This window comes from Mycteria americana, chromosome 4 (assembly GCF_035582795.1).
Source record: "Mycteria americana isolate JAX WOST 10 ecotype Jacksonville Zoo and Gardens chromosome 4, USCA_MyAme_1.0, whole genome shotgun sequence".
In the NCBI taxonomy this organism is placed as follows: Eukaryota; Metazoa; Chordata; class Aves; order Ciconiiformes; family Ciconiidae; genus Mycteria; species Mycteria americana.
This window is the reverse complement of record NC_134368.1, coordinates 1,302,907-1,317,104: the sequence shown is the minus strand read 5'-3', so window position 1 is coordinate 1,317,104 and position 14,198 is coordinate 1,302,907. Positions and strand designations below refer to the sequence as shown.

At 43.0% G+C, this 14,198-nt stretch overlaps 1 protein-coding gene across 1 annotated transcript in view; it reads right to left on the bottom strand.

Annotated features, from left to right (window-relative positions):
• Nucleotides 1-14,198, bottom strand: part of ZNF638 (zinc finger protein 638) — a 63,639-nt gene that overhangs the window by 23,496 nt on the left and 25,945 nt on the right. The window contains exons 3-13 of the mRNA XM_075499420.1: nucleotides 14,112-14,173; nucleotides 13,789-13,827; nucleotides 8,579-8,886; nucleotides 6,808-7,148; nucleotides 5,167-5,313; nucleotides 4,657-4,788; nucleotides 4,231-4,289; nucleotides 4,016-4,059; nucleotides 2,792-2,863; nucleotides 2,135-2,302; nucleotides 1,965-2,036 (exon numbers count right to left, since the gene is read on the bottom strand). Coding sequence (XP_075355535.1) covers nucleotides 1,965-2,036; nucleotides 2,135-2,302; nucleotides 2,792-2,863; nucleotides 4,016-4,059; nucleotides 4,231-4,289; nucleotides 4,657-4,788; nucleotides 5,167-5,313; nucleotides 6,808-7,148; nucleotides 8,579-8,886; nucleotides 13,789-13,827; nucleotides 14,112-14,173 — 1,444 coding nt within the window. The remainder of the gene's footprint in view (nucleotides 1-1,964; nucleotides 2,037-2,134; nucleotides 2,303-2,791; nucleotides 2,864-4,015; nucleotides 4,060-4,230; nucleotides 4,290-4,656; nucleotides 4,789-5,166; nucleotides 5,314-6,807; nucleotides 7,149-8,578; nucleotides 8,887-13,788; nucleotides 13,828-14,111; nucleotides 14,174-14,198) is intronic.

Genomic DNA, 14,198 nt, shown 5'->3' with positions numbered 1-14,198 from the left:
ATGGGATGCATCCCGCAGTACTGAAGGAGCTGGCAGATGTTATGGCCAGAGCCCTCTCTATCATCTCCCACAGGTCTCGGCAGCCTGGGGAGGTCCCCGCTGACTGGAAGCTAGCCAACGTTATTCCAATCCACAAAACGGGCGTGCGGGAAGACCCTGGGAACTACAGACCTGTGAGTCTAACCTCAGTTCCCGGAAAAATTACGGAGAAGATTATACTGGGTACTACTAAAAGGCATTTAAAGACTAATGCAATCATCAGGCACAGTCAACGTGGGTTCACACAGGGAAAGTCCTGTTTAACCAAGCTGATATCCTTCTAGGATAAGATCACCCGCCCTGTGGACAAAGGGAAGGCGGTGGATGGAGTTTTTCTGGATTTTGGTAAGGCTTTGGATACTGTCCCTCACAGCATCCTTCTGGACAAGCTGTCCAGCCGTGGGGTGAGTGGGTTCACGCCACACTGGGTGAAGAACTGGCCGAAGAGCGGGGCTCAAAGGATTGCAGGGAATGGGGCTACATCTGGCTGGCAACGGGTCACCAGTGGTGTTCCTCAGGGCTCAATCCTCAGGCTAGTGCTGTTCAATACATTTATCAACGATCTGGATGCAGGAGTTGAATGCACCATTAGCAAGTGTGCTGATGATATGAAAATGGGAGGTGCTGTTGACTCTCTTGAGGGACAGGCCTTGCAGAGGGATCTAGAGAGACTGGAGCACCGGGCGGTGATTAATGGGATGAAATCGAACAAGTCGAAATGTCGGATTCTGCACCTAGGACGGAGTAACACCAGGCACAAGTAGAAATTGGGAGAGGAGTGGCTGGAGAGCAGCCCTGCAGAAAGGGATCTGGGGGTGCTGGTCAGCAGCAGGCTCAGTATGAGCCAACAGTGTGCCCTGGCAGCCGAGAGGGCAAACCGCGTCCCGGGGTCCATCAAACACAGCCCGACCAGCCGGTCAAGACGGGGGATTATCCCGCTGTATTCAGCCGTGGTGCGGCCTCACCTCGAGTACTGTGTACAGCTCTGGGCCCCACCATTTAAGACGGATGTGAAGGTCCTTGAATGCGTCCAGAGGAGGGCAACAAAGCTGGGGACAGGGCTGGAAGGCATGGCCTCTGAGGAGCAGCTGAGGACTCTGGGTTTGTCTCGTTTGGAGAGAAGGAGGCTGAGGAGCGACCTCATTGCTCTCTACAGCTTCCTGAGGAGGGGACGTGGAGCGGGAGGTGCTGAGCTCTTCTCCCTGGGATCCAGTGATAGGACACGCAGGAACGGTTCAAAGCTGCGCCAGGGGAAGTTCAGACTGGACATCAGGAAGCATTTCTTTACCAAGAGGGTGGTCAAGCACTGGGACGGGCTTCCTGGAGAGGTGGTCAATGCCCCAAGCCTGTCAGCGTTTAAGAGGCATTTGGACAATGCCCTTAACAACATGCTTTCGCTTGGTCAGGCACTTGGACCAGATGATCATTGTAGGTCCCTTCCAACGGAGATAGTCCATTCTATTCTATTCTATTCTATTCTATTCTATTCTATTCTATTCTATTCTATTCTATTCTATTCTGTTATAAAATATGGGGAAAATAGCATCTAGTCAATCAGCTCTAGCAGGCAACGCAAAGCACTGAGATTAAAAGAATTAGTGGTGGAGCTGTAAACAGAACGTACAGAAAGCCTGAATCCTTCGCTCTAATGAGCTGTAAATAAAAGTCCCCATGTCACACTGAAAAGGTCTAGGTAAAAATATTATGTCCGCTGAAAGATGTAAACCCTGGGTGTTTTTAGCCACTTCAGTCATCACGATGAACTCCTGTCCTACGTTTGTCCGTGAATCTATTTTAACAGATTTTCTTTTCTGATATCCTGGGTCATCTTAATTTCCTGGCCTCCAAAGTGTTCTCATTTAGTTCACAATAGCAGAGAGGTTTAGGACAGAAATGAGAAAAAACCCCGTCAGTTTGCAATTTACCTTGATCAGTTAAAGCTTCCTTAAGCTCATCCAAGTCCAACACCGCCACTTGAGGCATCAGCGCAAGTTTCTCTAAAAAAATACGTTCGAGAAGACATCACAATGTTAAACTTCACATAACTTACAACCAGCAAAGTAACTTAAAAATGACGTTATCAATTCAGCATTACCTAGTACAGGTGCAGGGTTAGTCACTCCTTTGCACTGAGCCTCTGCTGTCTTCACAGGCTCTGTAACTCTGTCCCCTTCTGCAACGTTCTTTGGGTCTGACAGCTTCGTTTCCCCAACTTCCATTTCGGCTTCTGTTGAGATCTGAAGGTCTTCATCTATAGATTTTGCTGGTAGGTAACAGCAGAAAAAAGCATTCTTCATTTCGAATATATTAAACTAATCAATTAGCAAAAGAAGTATGAACGACACTATAAATTTTTCTGCCAGATATTCAGAGACCTCCCATCACATAAATTCCTGCTCCTCGTTACAAATGGGCAGAAAAGGTACACAGAGGAAAAGCTTTGCAAAACAAGTGTATGCCTGTGGTTATGTGAAAGGGCCTGCTTCCCCAAACTCATCTCCTTTCCCCTGTTCTTCGCTGTTCTAGCTCTACACACAGCACTAATTATCACTGCATTAGCCAGGTCACAAGGAGCAAGAAGGGTGCTTGCCTATCTAACGATCTACTACATGGGTAAGCCCAGTAGAAGGTGTGAAGCGCTTGGACTCGCGACCTTAAATATCTGCTCTGGGAAGGGGGGGGCGGGTAGGGGGACAGAAAAGCACCTGCCTGCATTTTCCAGGTAAAAAGGAAAAGTTCTCATTTGTCTTACCTGCAGTATTTGAAGTTTTCTTAATTTTACTATCTCCTGTCATTGTTGATTTCTTAGTCCTTTCTTTTTTACCTACGTAAAATATCCAAAACCAAGTGAGTCAGTAGAAATGCTTATTTAAGTCTTACATTTGTGAAGTAAGAGTATAAAAATACATACAAAAACAGTTTAATCTACAAAAATTCAACTGATATGACCAAAAAAACCCCTAAACCTCAAACGTAAGTTAATTCCAACAAACTACTGAATGAAAGCCATGAGTATCTTATGTGAATTTGTTTAGGATTCCGGTGACAAAACCTCGCTCCTGCAAAAAAGTTTGTGTTCTCTTTCTCTTAAATGGCTGTAAACAATTCACAGTTTCCATCTGGGAGGCAGCTCTGAAACGCACTGTTACATGAACCTTAATTCCATTCTGGAAACGGGATTCAGAAGTGACCACACTAACGAATGAATCAAGACAAATACACGTTTAAAGAGCACAATTTCCCATCCAAGTAACATCTGGTCCTTGCCTTTGCTCAGAAAAATTGCTCACAAAAGCCAATAAAACAAGCAACAAAAAATGGTATGGCTGTTATTTCCAATGTCTTAATAATACCAAATGTTTGTAAAGTTTCATTTGCTTGTGATGTGTTTACTGCAGTTTGTCCTGTTTTCACTGAAGTACTAAAAAAAAAAGTTCTTCTCTAACAGCACGACATACAAGTTTTTCTGCCAGACCAAGTAATAAGAATAATTGAAATAATTTCTGTCAGGATCAATAGAAGACCACAGCAGAAATTTAAAAGCATTTGGAACTTACAAGGAACATAAGATGCTGGGAAGCACTAGCACTAACCGTGAAAGAGAATGTTAAATACGTTATACGTTAGGCTTAAAGTCTACTTGAAGAATTACACTAATGTATGGAGCCCAAAGTGCCACACTTATCTTCAACAGATGGGGTGAACATTTAAAATCACAGAACAGAAGCACAGGTCAAGGTGGGGGTTTTTATTGCTACTTGAGGGTTGGTTTTTGTGGTTCTTTTTAACAAAAGAAAGATAGGGTCGCATGAAAAGGCAGACATCTGGAAGCATAAGCTAGACGTTTTCTTGTGGCTCTCTGAACTTGCTTTCAGTCACTATTCCGAAAAGCACTCACACAAAAACAAAGACATGGGAACAAAGAGGGCAGGCAATAACAGAGGTATCATCACATAAAAGGTAACCACAACCTTACCTGTAACAGATTTAGTTATCTTAGTGGTGGTGGTCTGATCTTTTCTAGTATGAGGGAAAAAAAATAAAGAAAAATCAGTTTTAAAGACAATTAATGAATATTAAAACAGCTAAAAAAGCTCCAAAACAGTAAAACACAAGAAACCAAACAGATAGGAACCCATTTGGTTTCCAGTGGTTATAACTAACAGTAACGCATGTAATGGCAACACTTACTTTGCACTTGGCACAACTTTTTTAATACTCTGAGCCCGTTTTTTTATATTCATTTTGGCCTGGAACGGACAGAAAGAAAAACTTTTACTGCATCATTTATACTTTATTTATAAATGTATATATATACACACATATAAAATAATATTAATAATTATTAATAGTAATTAAGTATATATATTCATATAGGTTGTATCTTTCACTGTTTGTTAAACTGACACTATTCACCAACATCAGATTTAACCAAGAAAAATGGAGGATTGGAATTAGGAAGTGCATTTGCATATTTATTTTAGACTGCTTTTTGTGAAAAGGAAATTAAAAATATATTAAAACTACTAAATCTATTTTTCGGGAGAACACCACGTTTTGGAGCAAAACGCCGAGCTACACACAAATGATCACGTTGCTCACCACCAGGCTGCTCACCTGGCCAGGAGAGGCTTTTGGCTTTTCCGCTACACTTATTTTCACCCGTTTCCCATTGACCAGCACTGGCACAGTTTCACCGTATTTCACAGCTGCTATCACGGCTTCTTTGTAGTTCATTTCCAAGAAGGCCTAAAATAAATGGCACTTTCAGTCTTTATTTATATTACAGACACAAGATACAATTCACTGCAATTTTTCCTTAGCAAATCTGCTCACGACAGAACTGCGTGTACTTCTCTCTCTACGTTCACATGGAGCTTGACGAAAAAGTCTGGATTTCAGTATTACACAAAAAGCATCCTACTTCCTCTAACATTTCAGACTTGGGTAGCAAGCAAGACTCAATTTATAAAGTGAAGATCCCAAGATTACATATGTGATCTTTAATGACAAACTGTTCAGGAAGCTTTATCCTACGTTCAGCTGAGGATCCAAACATTACACTTGTTCATTGCTTGACAATTTCTTTTGCATTCTGACACAAAAACTTTCTACAGGAAAACTTACCTCATTTCTAGAGCGAAGTACAAGGAGATCACTAACTTTGCCAAATGGCTGAACAATTTTTTTAATATCTTGATCTGAAAAGCCATCATCTGGTAAATCAGATATTTGAAGGACTGTTCCACAGCTCAGCAATTCCTCTCTCAGCAGCTACAAATTGAAAACAGAATTAAATAAACACTTTCTAAGTCAAGTCCAGTAAAAGGAAGAAAAAAGAATCTGTAATAAAAATTACTTTGAAGTAGACAGATGGCTTAGTTCACCGTGGTATTTTGAGTTTTTTTGCTTTTTAACACAAGGACAGAGCCACAATTTTGCTGTTCTGCGACTCCGTCTCAATCTTCAGTTATTAGAAGACGTGGCATAGGATTACCAAGTAACACAATACAACCTTTTTGGTTTTAGCAGGTACTATAGATCTAGATAATTCCAGTTATCTGGTCTGTATGAGTGAGGAGCTGCACAATTCCACCACTTGCCTTTCAATACTATCTATGAGCTTTCAACAGCACTCGGCACCATTCCCTTTGCTTATCATTCAGAGGCGATAAACTACCAAGGACGACTGTATGTACCGCAACTATCCGATAGTAACCTAACACAAATCTGGTTTATGGGCAGTGTTTCTAAGAGATCCCAACAGTCAGTATGAGGAAGTGATTGTCCCCCTGTACTCAGCACTGGTGAGGCCGCACCTCGAATACCGTGTTCAGTTTTGGGCCCCTCACGACAAGAGAGACATTGAGGGGCTGGAGCGTGTCCAGAGAAGGGCAACGGAGCTGGGGAAGGGTCTGGAGCACAAGGCTGATGGGGAGCGGCTGAGGGACCTGGGGTTGTTCAGCCTGGAGAAAAGGAGGCTGAGGGGAGACCTCATCGCTCTCTACAACTGCCTGAAAGGAGGGGGTAGAGAGGTGGGGTCGGTCTCTTCTCCCAGGTAACAAGTGATGGGACGAGAGGAAATGGCCTCAAGTTGCGCCAGGGGAGGTTTAGACTGGATATTAGGAAAAATTTCTTTACTGAAAGGGTTGTCAAGCATTGGAACAGGCTGCCCAGAGAGGTGGTGGAGTCACCATCCCTGGAGGAGTTCAAAAAAGGTGCAGATGTGGCACTTCAGGACATGGTTTACTAGGCATGGAGGTGTTGGGGTGATGGTTGGACTAGATGATCTCAGAGGTCTCTTCCAACCTTAATGATTCTATGAGGGACTAAGACAACACTGGCTTAAGATCCTTTTCACAGCAAGAGTAGTAAATATCTCTGCCTTGTCTTTTTTGCTTGAGGGCAAAATGAAGACTTTTTGCCTCCTATCCATTACTTTTATTTACACAGTAAGTTCCTCCAAACAGAGCTCATCACTCATGCTCCATACAAACAAGTGCCCAGTAGAACAAGGACCCAAATTTAATGGACATTTCTTTCTGCTGCTGGAAAGTGCTACAGAGGTTTTGCCTCCCATCTGTTAAAAAATCCTTGCTGTGTGAATTGCCACGCTTACTTGCAGCCAGCAACTCTTTGCACGAAGATGGCAGTGTCTACTGCACAGAATCAGCAAACAGAACAGTTAATCTTTCCACAGGCGATCCCCCTGAAATGAGATACTAACCGCATTCTTAAAATCACAGAGAAAAACATTAAGAAATTCACCCTATTATAAGGAGTAGGACGAGGCCCATTGGTGCCTGTGGATAAGTCTTCCTCATCCTCTTCCATTTCTTTGCTTTGGGGTATATCATCAGTTTCAGGAGATGAAGAACTTGACCCAGGCAAAGAAGGCACCTCTTTCTTCAAAGTCTTTGGAGAAACACTTGTTTTCAGTGGCTTCTTCAGATTTCCAGGCATCTTCCCTAAGGATCCATGAGAGGGCGGTGATTTTCCCGATCCCGAAGATCCTTGCCCAGCTGCTTGAAGTGACTTATGTTTATTGAACTCTGCTACAAAGCCAGGTCCCAAACTTTTCACTACTGCCTCCAGAGCTGCCTTTCTGTCTGTGAGCGGAAGGGAAAACAAGCTGGGTTTTGTTTGTTTGTTTTTAAAAGAAAACTTACATATATTGCTGTCCAGTTTTCTACAGTTTCAGTCTCACCACCCACTCCTGATTCAATCTTGAGACTTGCTGAAGTCAGAGAATCTTAATTACACTCTAGCAGACATGACCTATAAATAATAATAAACCTCTGGACTATTTGCACTGTGCTGTGGTGTAACAACATTTTTAGTTAGACTGACAATGTGACACTGGCAATGATACCTACAAAAATCCCAACGGCTGGAGCAAAAGAACCATCGTTTATTTTTGTATGTCAGGGAATGTAAGAAAGGAAAAGAAGTTTTCCAGACTTTGATCCTCCTCTCACATACCAACGCACAGCAGCACTTACTACCTTGATGCCTTCTGCTAAATTCTGTATCCTTCTCTGTCCTGCTCTTTGTCCTACAGACTGATGTTGTAAATTATCCTTTAACAATCTCATACAAAATTAATGTCCTGTATGCTTTCTTTCTGGGGAAAATTTTATATTAATTGCCTCTTCCCCTAATTCTTCTACATTAAAGTGGCTTGCATTTTACCCTTAAGATCTCTCTGAACCTGCCTGTCCCTTCACAACTTCTCACCTCGACTTCTTTCCCACAAGAGCTCAGTACCTCTAAATTTTCCGAAAGCATACAAACAACAGAGCCACAGTACACAGATCAAAGAAAAAAAAAATCAACCTTTTAAAATTCCTATATTTTTTTCTCTTCAGAATTTAAAAAGAAACAAAAACTCCAAACAAACTGGTATTTCAGCCAGAGACCAAGCTCAAAATGAACTACATGGAACTGACCAAGTTTAGATAAACTTTCCTAAAACTGCAAACCGGAGGAAGTAAGCTGAACGGAGAGTCACAAAATGGTGCAACCAACTTCACTGTTACAAAGGACGTTTCATTGAAAGCCTTTCACATACCACGCTCCTATCTCAACAAAATTATTTCAGAATACTATGCTTTCCTTGCAAACTGCACCTCCATCCAACGCGGTTTCTGAGCATCACGTTTTCTTTCTCCTCATCTATCCTAGAACGACTTTTTTGATGCTGAAGGAAGAAGAACCTTCAGTTGTTTTCAATTCCTGACTACCCTTACTGGTTTAAAAACTGAGCACACTTGGAACAGATACTTGTTCAGCAGTGATTTGCTACGATTCACCAATTCCCGACACTAGGTAAGGAAGACTTCAGACCTTTCAGGATGCCCATTTTCTTCTAAGCATACTTCTCACAAAGCAACAGCAAAAGGAAAAGTTGTTTTTAAAAACAGAATTCTGCTACGAAAAACGCCTAGGTGACACCTGGACAGATAAACCTCTTGAAATCAACTCCGTTTTCCTGAAATTAAAGGAAGTTTCAATTTGGCAGTGTGTATCCACCCTTTACCTTGAGATCGGGTTGACCTCCTTGATGACCAATCATTACTGGAAGATCTCTGAGGTCGCGGACTAGTTCTCAGTGGATTTCTCGACCGCTGCGGCGACCTTGACCTGTGTCTGGGGCTACGTCGTCGCATCTGCCGTGGGCTTCGACTTCTTGGCCTTGCTGGCCTGAAGTGGCCAGGGCTCCTGGATCTCGATCGTGATCGGCGAAGAACATATCCAGAGCCTGCAACCCTCGAACGTCTAGGACTGGGACTGGCAGAGTTGGAACGACGCTTTGGGGTCTGGTTTTCTTTTCTGTCACCAGCATTTCTAACAGAATAAAGGCATATAATGAGTTTGGACAAATTAGAAAAGACTAATTAACCCGAGTCTGCTGAAACAGACTTTCTGCAAAAAAGAACCCAAACTGACAAAGTTTAGAGTCTAATTTGTTAACAAACATACTTTACGCACTGGTAACGCATTTGCTAAATGAATTTAGCATAGGTAGACAGAACTGAAAAGAAGCAAGCAGGAGAGAAAAACCTGCATGGAACAAGAGAAAGCTGTAAAGAAAACTGAAGTTACAAGCTGCAGTGCTATGAAAAAATAATAGGAAGAGGCAAAGGATACATGAAAGAGTAATGAATTGTCCTGGTTTCAGCTGAGACAGAGTTAATTTTCTTTATAGTGGCTGGTATGGGGCTATGGTTTGGATTTGTGCTGAAGACAGTGTTGATAATACAGAGATGTTTTAGTTGTTGCTGCACTGGGCAAGGACTTTTCAGCTTCCCGTGCTCTGCCAGGTGCAGAAGAAGCTGGGAGGGGGCACAGCCAGGACAGTTGATCCAAACTGCCCAAAGGGCTATTCCATACCATATGACGTCATGCTCAGTATATAAAGCTGGGGAAGAAGAAGGAAGGGGGGGAGGTTTGGAGTGATGGCGTTTGTCTTCCCAAGTAACCGTTACGCGTGCTGGAGCCCTGCTTTCCTGGAGATGGCTGAACACCTGCTTGCCCATGGGAAGTAGTGAATGAATTCCTTGCTTTGCTTGCGTGCGTGGCTTTTGCTTTACCTATTAAACTGTTTTTATCTCAACCCTCAAGTTTTCTTACTTTTGCTCTTCCGATTCTCTCCCCCATCCCACCGAGGGGGAGTGAGCGAGTGGCTGCGTGGTGCTTAGCTGCCGGCTGGGGCTAAACCACGACAGTCCTTTTTGGTGCCCAACGTGGGGCCCGAAGGGTTTGAGATAATGACAGATTTGATTGGAATGTGCCAGATAGAATTTATAGCTGTTATTGCTGTTTAGCTATTAATCAGCAGGCTTCTGTGCTTGCCATAGGCTTGCTTGCCTTACTGTATATTACAGTCTAGGGCTCGTTAGTGGCTGCTTTTTGCTTTCACTGCTTGCTGTACTGCTGAACTGCTTATCATCCGACTCTGCCGTGCCTGGGAACATTTTGATAACAGCAATGGCCATGCGCCTGGGCTGCAGATGGCCAGGGCATCGCTGCTGCTTCTGTGCTGCTGTACGGGACAGGCTGGAACTCTGCTGTGAACTCGAGTCAAAGGGACTGTGGATGAATCCACGTGGGAGCAGGACACCCCGAAGCATCTGTGCCCACGGATAAGCCCATGCCAGAGCAGGTATATCTTGAAACGTCTGTGGCCATGGTTATGTCTGTGCCACAGCAGGTATACCTCTGAAGGGATTGTGGCCCAAGGATAAGTCCACACTGGATAAGGTGCACCTCGAAGCATCTGTGGCTGTGGATGAAGTCCATGCTGCAGCAGGTACACCTCGAAGCATCAGTGGCTGTTCATGAGGCCATGTTGGAGCAAGTTTACTTCTGAAGGTACTACATTCTGTGGATAAGTTCAAGCTGGAGCAGGGGCAAGGGGAGGACTTCATTGCAATGTTAAACCTGATGGTCTGGTCCAAAGGGACCAGGGGTGGAGATTGTAATGGAAATACCTTTAAATTGTTGTATCCCGAGATTTGAGTTGCATGTTGTGGGAATTACTATAGCAGGAACCCCTTGTTGCTAGCCAGGCTAGGAGCAAGGGGAGGAGTTTATTGCAATGTTAAACCCTATAACCTGGCCCAAAAGGACCAGGGGTGGACATTGTAATGGATATACCTTTAAATTGTTGTAACCCATGATTTGAGTTGCATGTTATAGGAATTACTACAGCCAGAAACACCTGAACAAATGGAGGAGAAGCCTTACAAGAAGCAGTGCAAGTGCAGCAGTGACCTGACCTGAGCTGGCTTTGGTCCCCGATAACTCCAAGCAACACACCACCTCTCCTGTCCTGAGTAACAACCGTAAGAGATGAAGCCCAAAGTCATGGACTAAATGAACTCAGTGGACATTTTGTGGACATTTATGGACATTTTACAAATATTTTGTAGGGGTGGTCCATAGACTAAGGGAATGATATGTGTGTATTATATCAAAGGATGGGAAGGCTGACGGTGGGTAATGAGAATGTGTTGGATCGTGTGAGACCTGAGCATGACGTAAATGGTATGGAATAAGGGGTGGATACTGTCCTGGTTTCAGCTGAGATAGAGTTAATTTTCTTTATAGTGGCTGGTATGGGGCTATGGTTTGGATTTGTGCTGAAGACAGTGTTGATAATACAGAGATGTTTTAGTTGTTGCTGCACTGGTCAAGGACTTTTCAGCTTCCCCTGCTCTGCCAGGTGCAGAAGAAGCTGGGAGGGGACACAGCCAGGACAGTTGATCCAAACTGCCCAAAGGGCTATTCCATACCATATGACGTCATGCTCAGTATATAAAGCTGGGGAAGAAGAAGGAAGGGGGGATGTTTGGAGTGATGGCGTTTGTCTTCCCAAGTAACCATTACGCATACTTTTCTTGCTTCTTCCAAATATAGCTTGGAAGTAAGCAACCTTGAGACATTATGTCTAACAGATTGACTGAGACTGAAAGAGAGATCTGGGATGACTACATAAATATACATCCTCTGCATGCTCATGCTACCTAGAGATGTCAAATTGATGAAGAACATGGAAAGAAGTAACAATGAAGAGATCCATGAGAGAAATAGTCCTTCTTAGAGATGTGGGAAGTAGTTAGGCATAGGAAAACCCTGACAGGACAGATCACAGGATTTAAAGGGAAAACCCTGAAGATGCACTGAGCATACGCTTAAATATCCCAAACATTTTCGATGAGCTTGACAGTTGGCAGGCCAGTGTGTTACAGCCAAACACTTGTCCAACTTTTTAGCCCATACTGAATTCTTTGATGCCAAAGATGCACTGCACCAGCACTCAAAACCACGTAGAGCAGACGCAACCCCTTTGAGATCTGAATCTGGAAGAAGCCGCTGATGTAGCATATCCTTCAGCTTACTCACTAGTAATTCTAGTAGCAAAACTAAAAGAAACACAGGGAAATAACTGACATGGCATGTATGCCCAGTACAGCTAAACTTACTGGGAAGACTGTGTGCTGGACAGCTAAAATACACAAGTCTCTTAACACCGCATGGAAGAGAAGTTCACATTTCAACTGAAAAGTGTCTAAGTTTGTTAAAGGTAATCTAAGAGCATCAGTGCTTCACAAATCACCACGTCGAGCCCTATTATGACCGCTTAAGACTTTGAATAGACAAAGTTCCTTTGAGATGAAATAGGTTAAGGAGAGAGGACTGACAACTGGCAGCCAGGAGAGGGGGATGACAAGCGACTGAGGCAGCTGCTGCCCAATCTTTTTGGCCAGCAGCTAGATGAGGACAGCTGAACAACCCTCAGGTCTCCTAAATGTTCTTCCAACCCACCCCATGTAGCGATGTCTCGCAGTGTTACTTAATTAGCAAGTTTCAAACGTCATTAAAAATCTATATAAATCCCATTATTCCTCTGCCCGATAAAAATGTTTGGACATATCAACAAACCAGCGCAATTTATAAAAAGCAAATGCTGGGAAGTGATTTACCAGAGTGGTAACAGCACATAGCAAGTTCATCGACCTTGCCCCGAGGCTGCACCCAGCAGCTCTGGACATCTGGGATCACCGAGAGCCTACAGCTGTATTCGAACTCTCCCAGCTGGAGACATGCTGTCATCGGGAAGGATTTAAGAAAGCACCACCCTAAAAGACAACTCGTGCCCCAGCTGCAAGCACAGAAGATCCCTCACTCACAAAAAGCCCTATTAAACCCTTCTGCAGTTTATGAAGTTCCTCCAGCTAACAGCATTTTCCTTTGCCTGGGTTGTATGTAACATCAGCGGCACTCGACAGCAATTTCAGTCTGAGGTTTCAAAACAGCATTATTCTCTTCATGAAAGTTTCAAAAGTCTATTTATTACTCTCTTTAAAGTTTTATTTCTCCTTCTTTATTAACGTGGAGAGACCTCAGATGCACTCTGCAAATTAACCTGACCTACATATTCAGCTTTTTAACTTTTTTTTTTTTTAACTGAATAGTTAACTTCTCAGGAAGTATGTCAAACTAATTAACAGAAAGTCACAGGAAGATCTAGCAAAAACTGAAGTCCTATCATTCCTATTTGTATGCAAGTTGAAATATATACAAATGTTGAGCCAGTAAAATAATCCAATTCCGCTGAGATTCAAGTAGAATTAGTCACACAGGGTGTGTTTTTAAAAAAATTGATAGTAAACAGCACAATTTTTAAGGACAGAACATGAGTTCATGAATTCCAGTGTTTCTTCAAGTTGTGATCATGTAGCTCCCCAAGGGATCTACGGACTGAAGAGTCTGTGAAATAAGCGCTAACACTAGCACGCCTATTGTCAAACGAGTTTCAGGTTGCAAACGAGTGGCTTAACTGGAGAAAAGATTAATTCTAGAAGTCAGAAATCACTCACGCAGTCTAATCAGTGATCTAACACCAGTCGGTCTCGCTCGGTTGCTATTATATCACATCCAATAACTTAGGATGAACTGTAGCACGGTTAAGAAAAGTTCAAGGGGAGCCTGCTGACAATATCAGTATTCAGACTCTTTTGCAGATTCACTCTCATCCTTGTGAAAGAATTTTACATGCTATGCCACTCATTATTAAACAAACCTAGGACAAAACCTACAAAAACCCCCCATGCAATTTTACAACGACAATATGACACCACTAATAGAGCTTGCCAGTGAGCAAAACAGGAAAATTAATTGCATTAATTACCACATTTATAATAGCAACAAATTAAAAACAACCTGTAATCAAAAAGCAGTTACCTCTTTGAGGAATGAGACTCAGGGTTCCAATCAGGGTATCTGTTAAATGTTAAAAATACAACTGTCAGTGAAAAAGCTAAATCTGCCACCAGAACACAATTTTCGCTTACATGCAGCAGCTTTTACAGATGAACGTTCCCGTTCAGGACTCCAGCAGCACCAAGTGTCAGTTCACCTCGTACCCTACCGGTCTGAAGCCAATTTAGAATAGCACTCAGACACCGGCAACCCTCATTAAGGAAATCTGACACACTTTCACAGACTACGTGCATGCACAGAAAACATTTTTTACACTAAGTGAACTTTTTAAACAGATTCCTTACTGTTGGCGTAACTGGCGGCAGCTTTCAATATGAGAAGGAGTGTTCTGATGCAGAATCCAGTCCTAATTGGAGAAAAGACATCCAGAG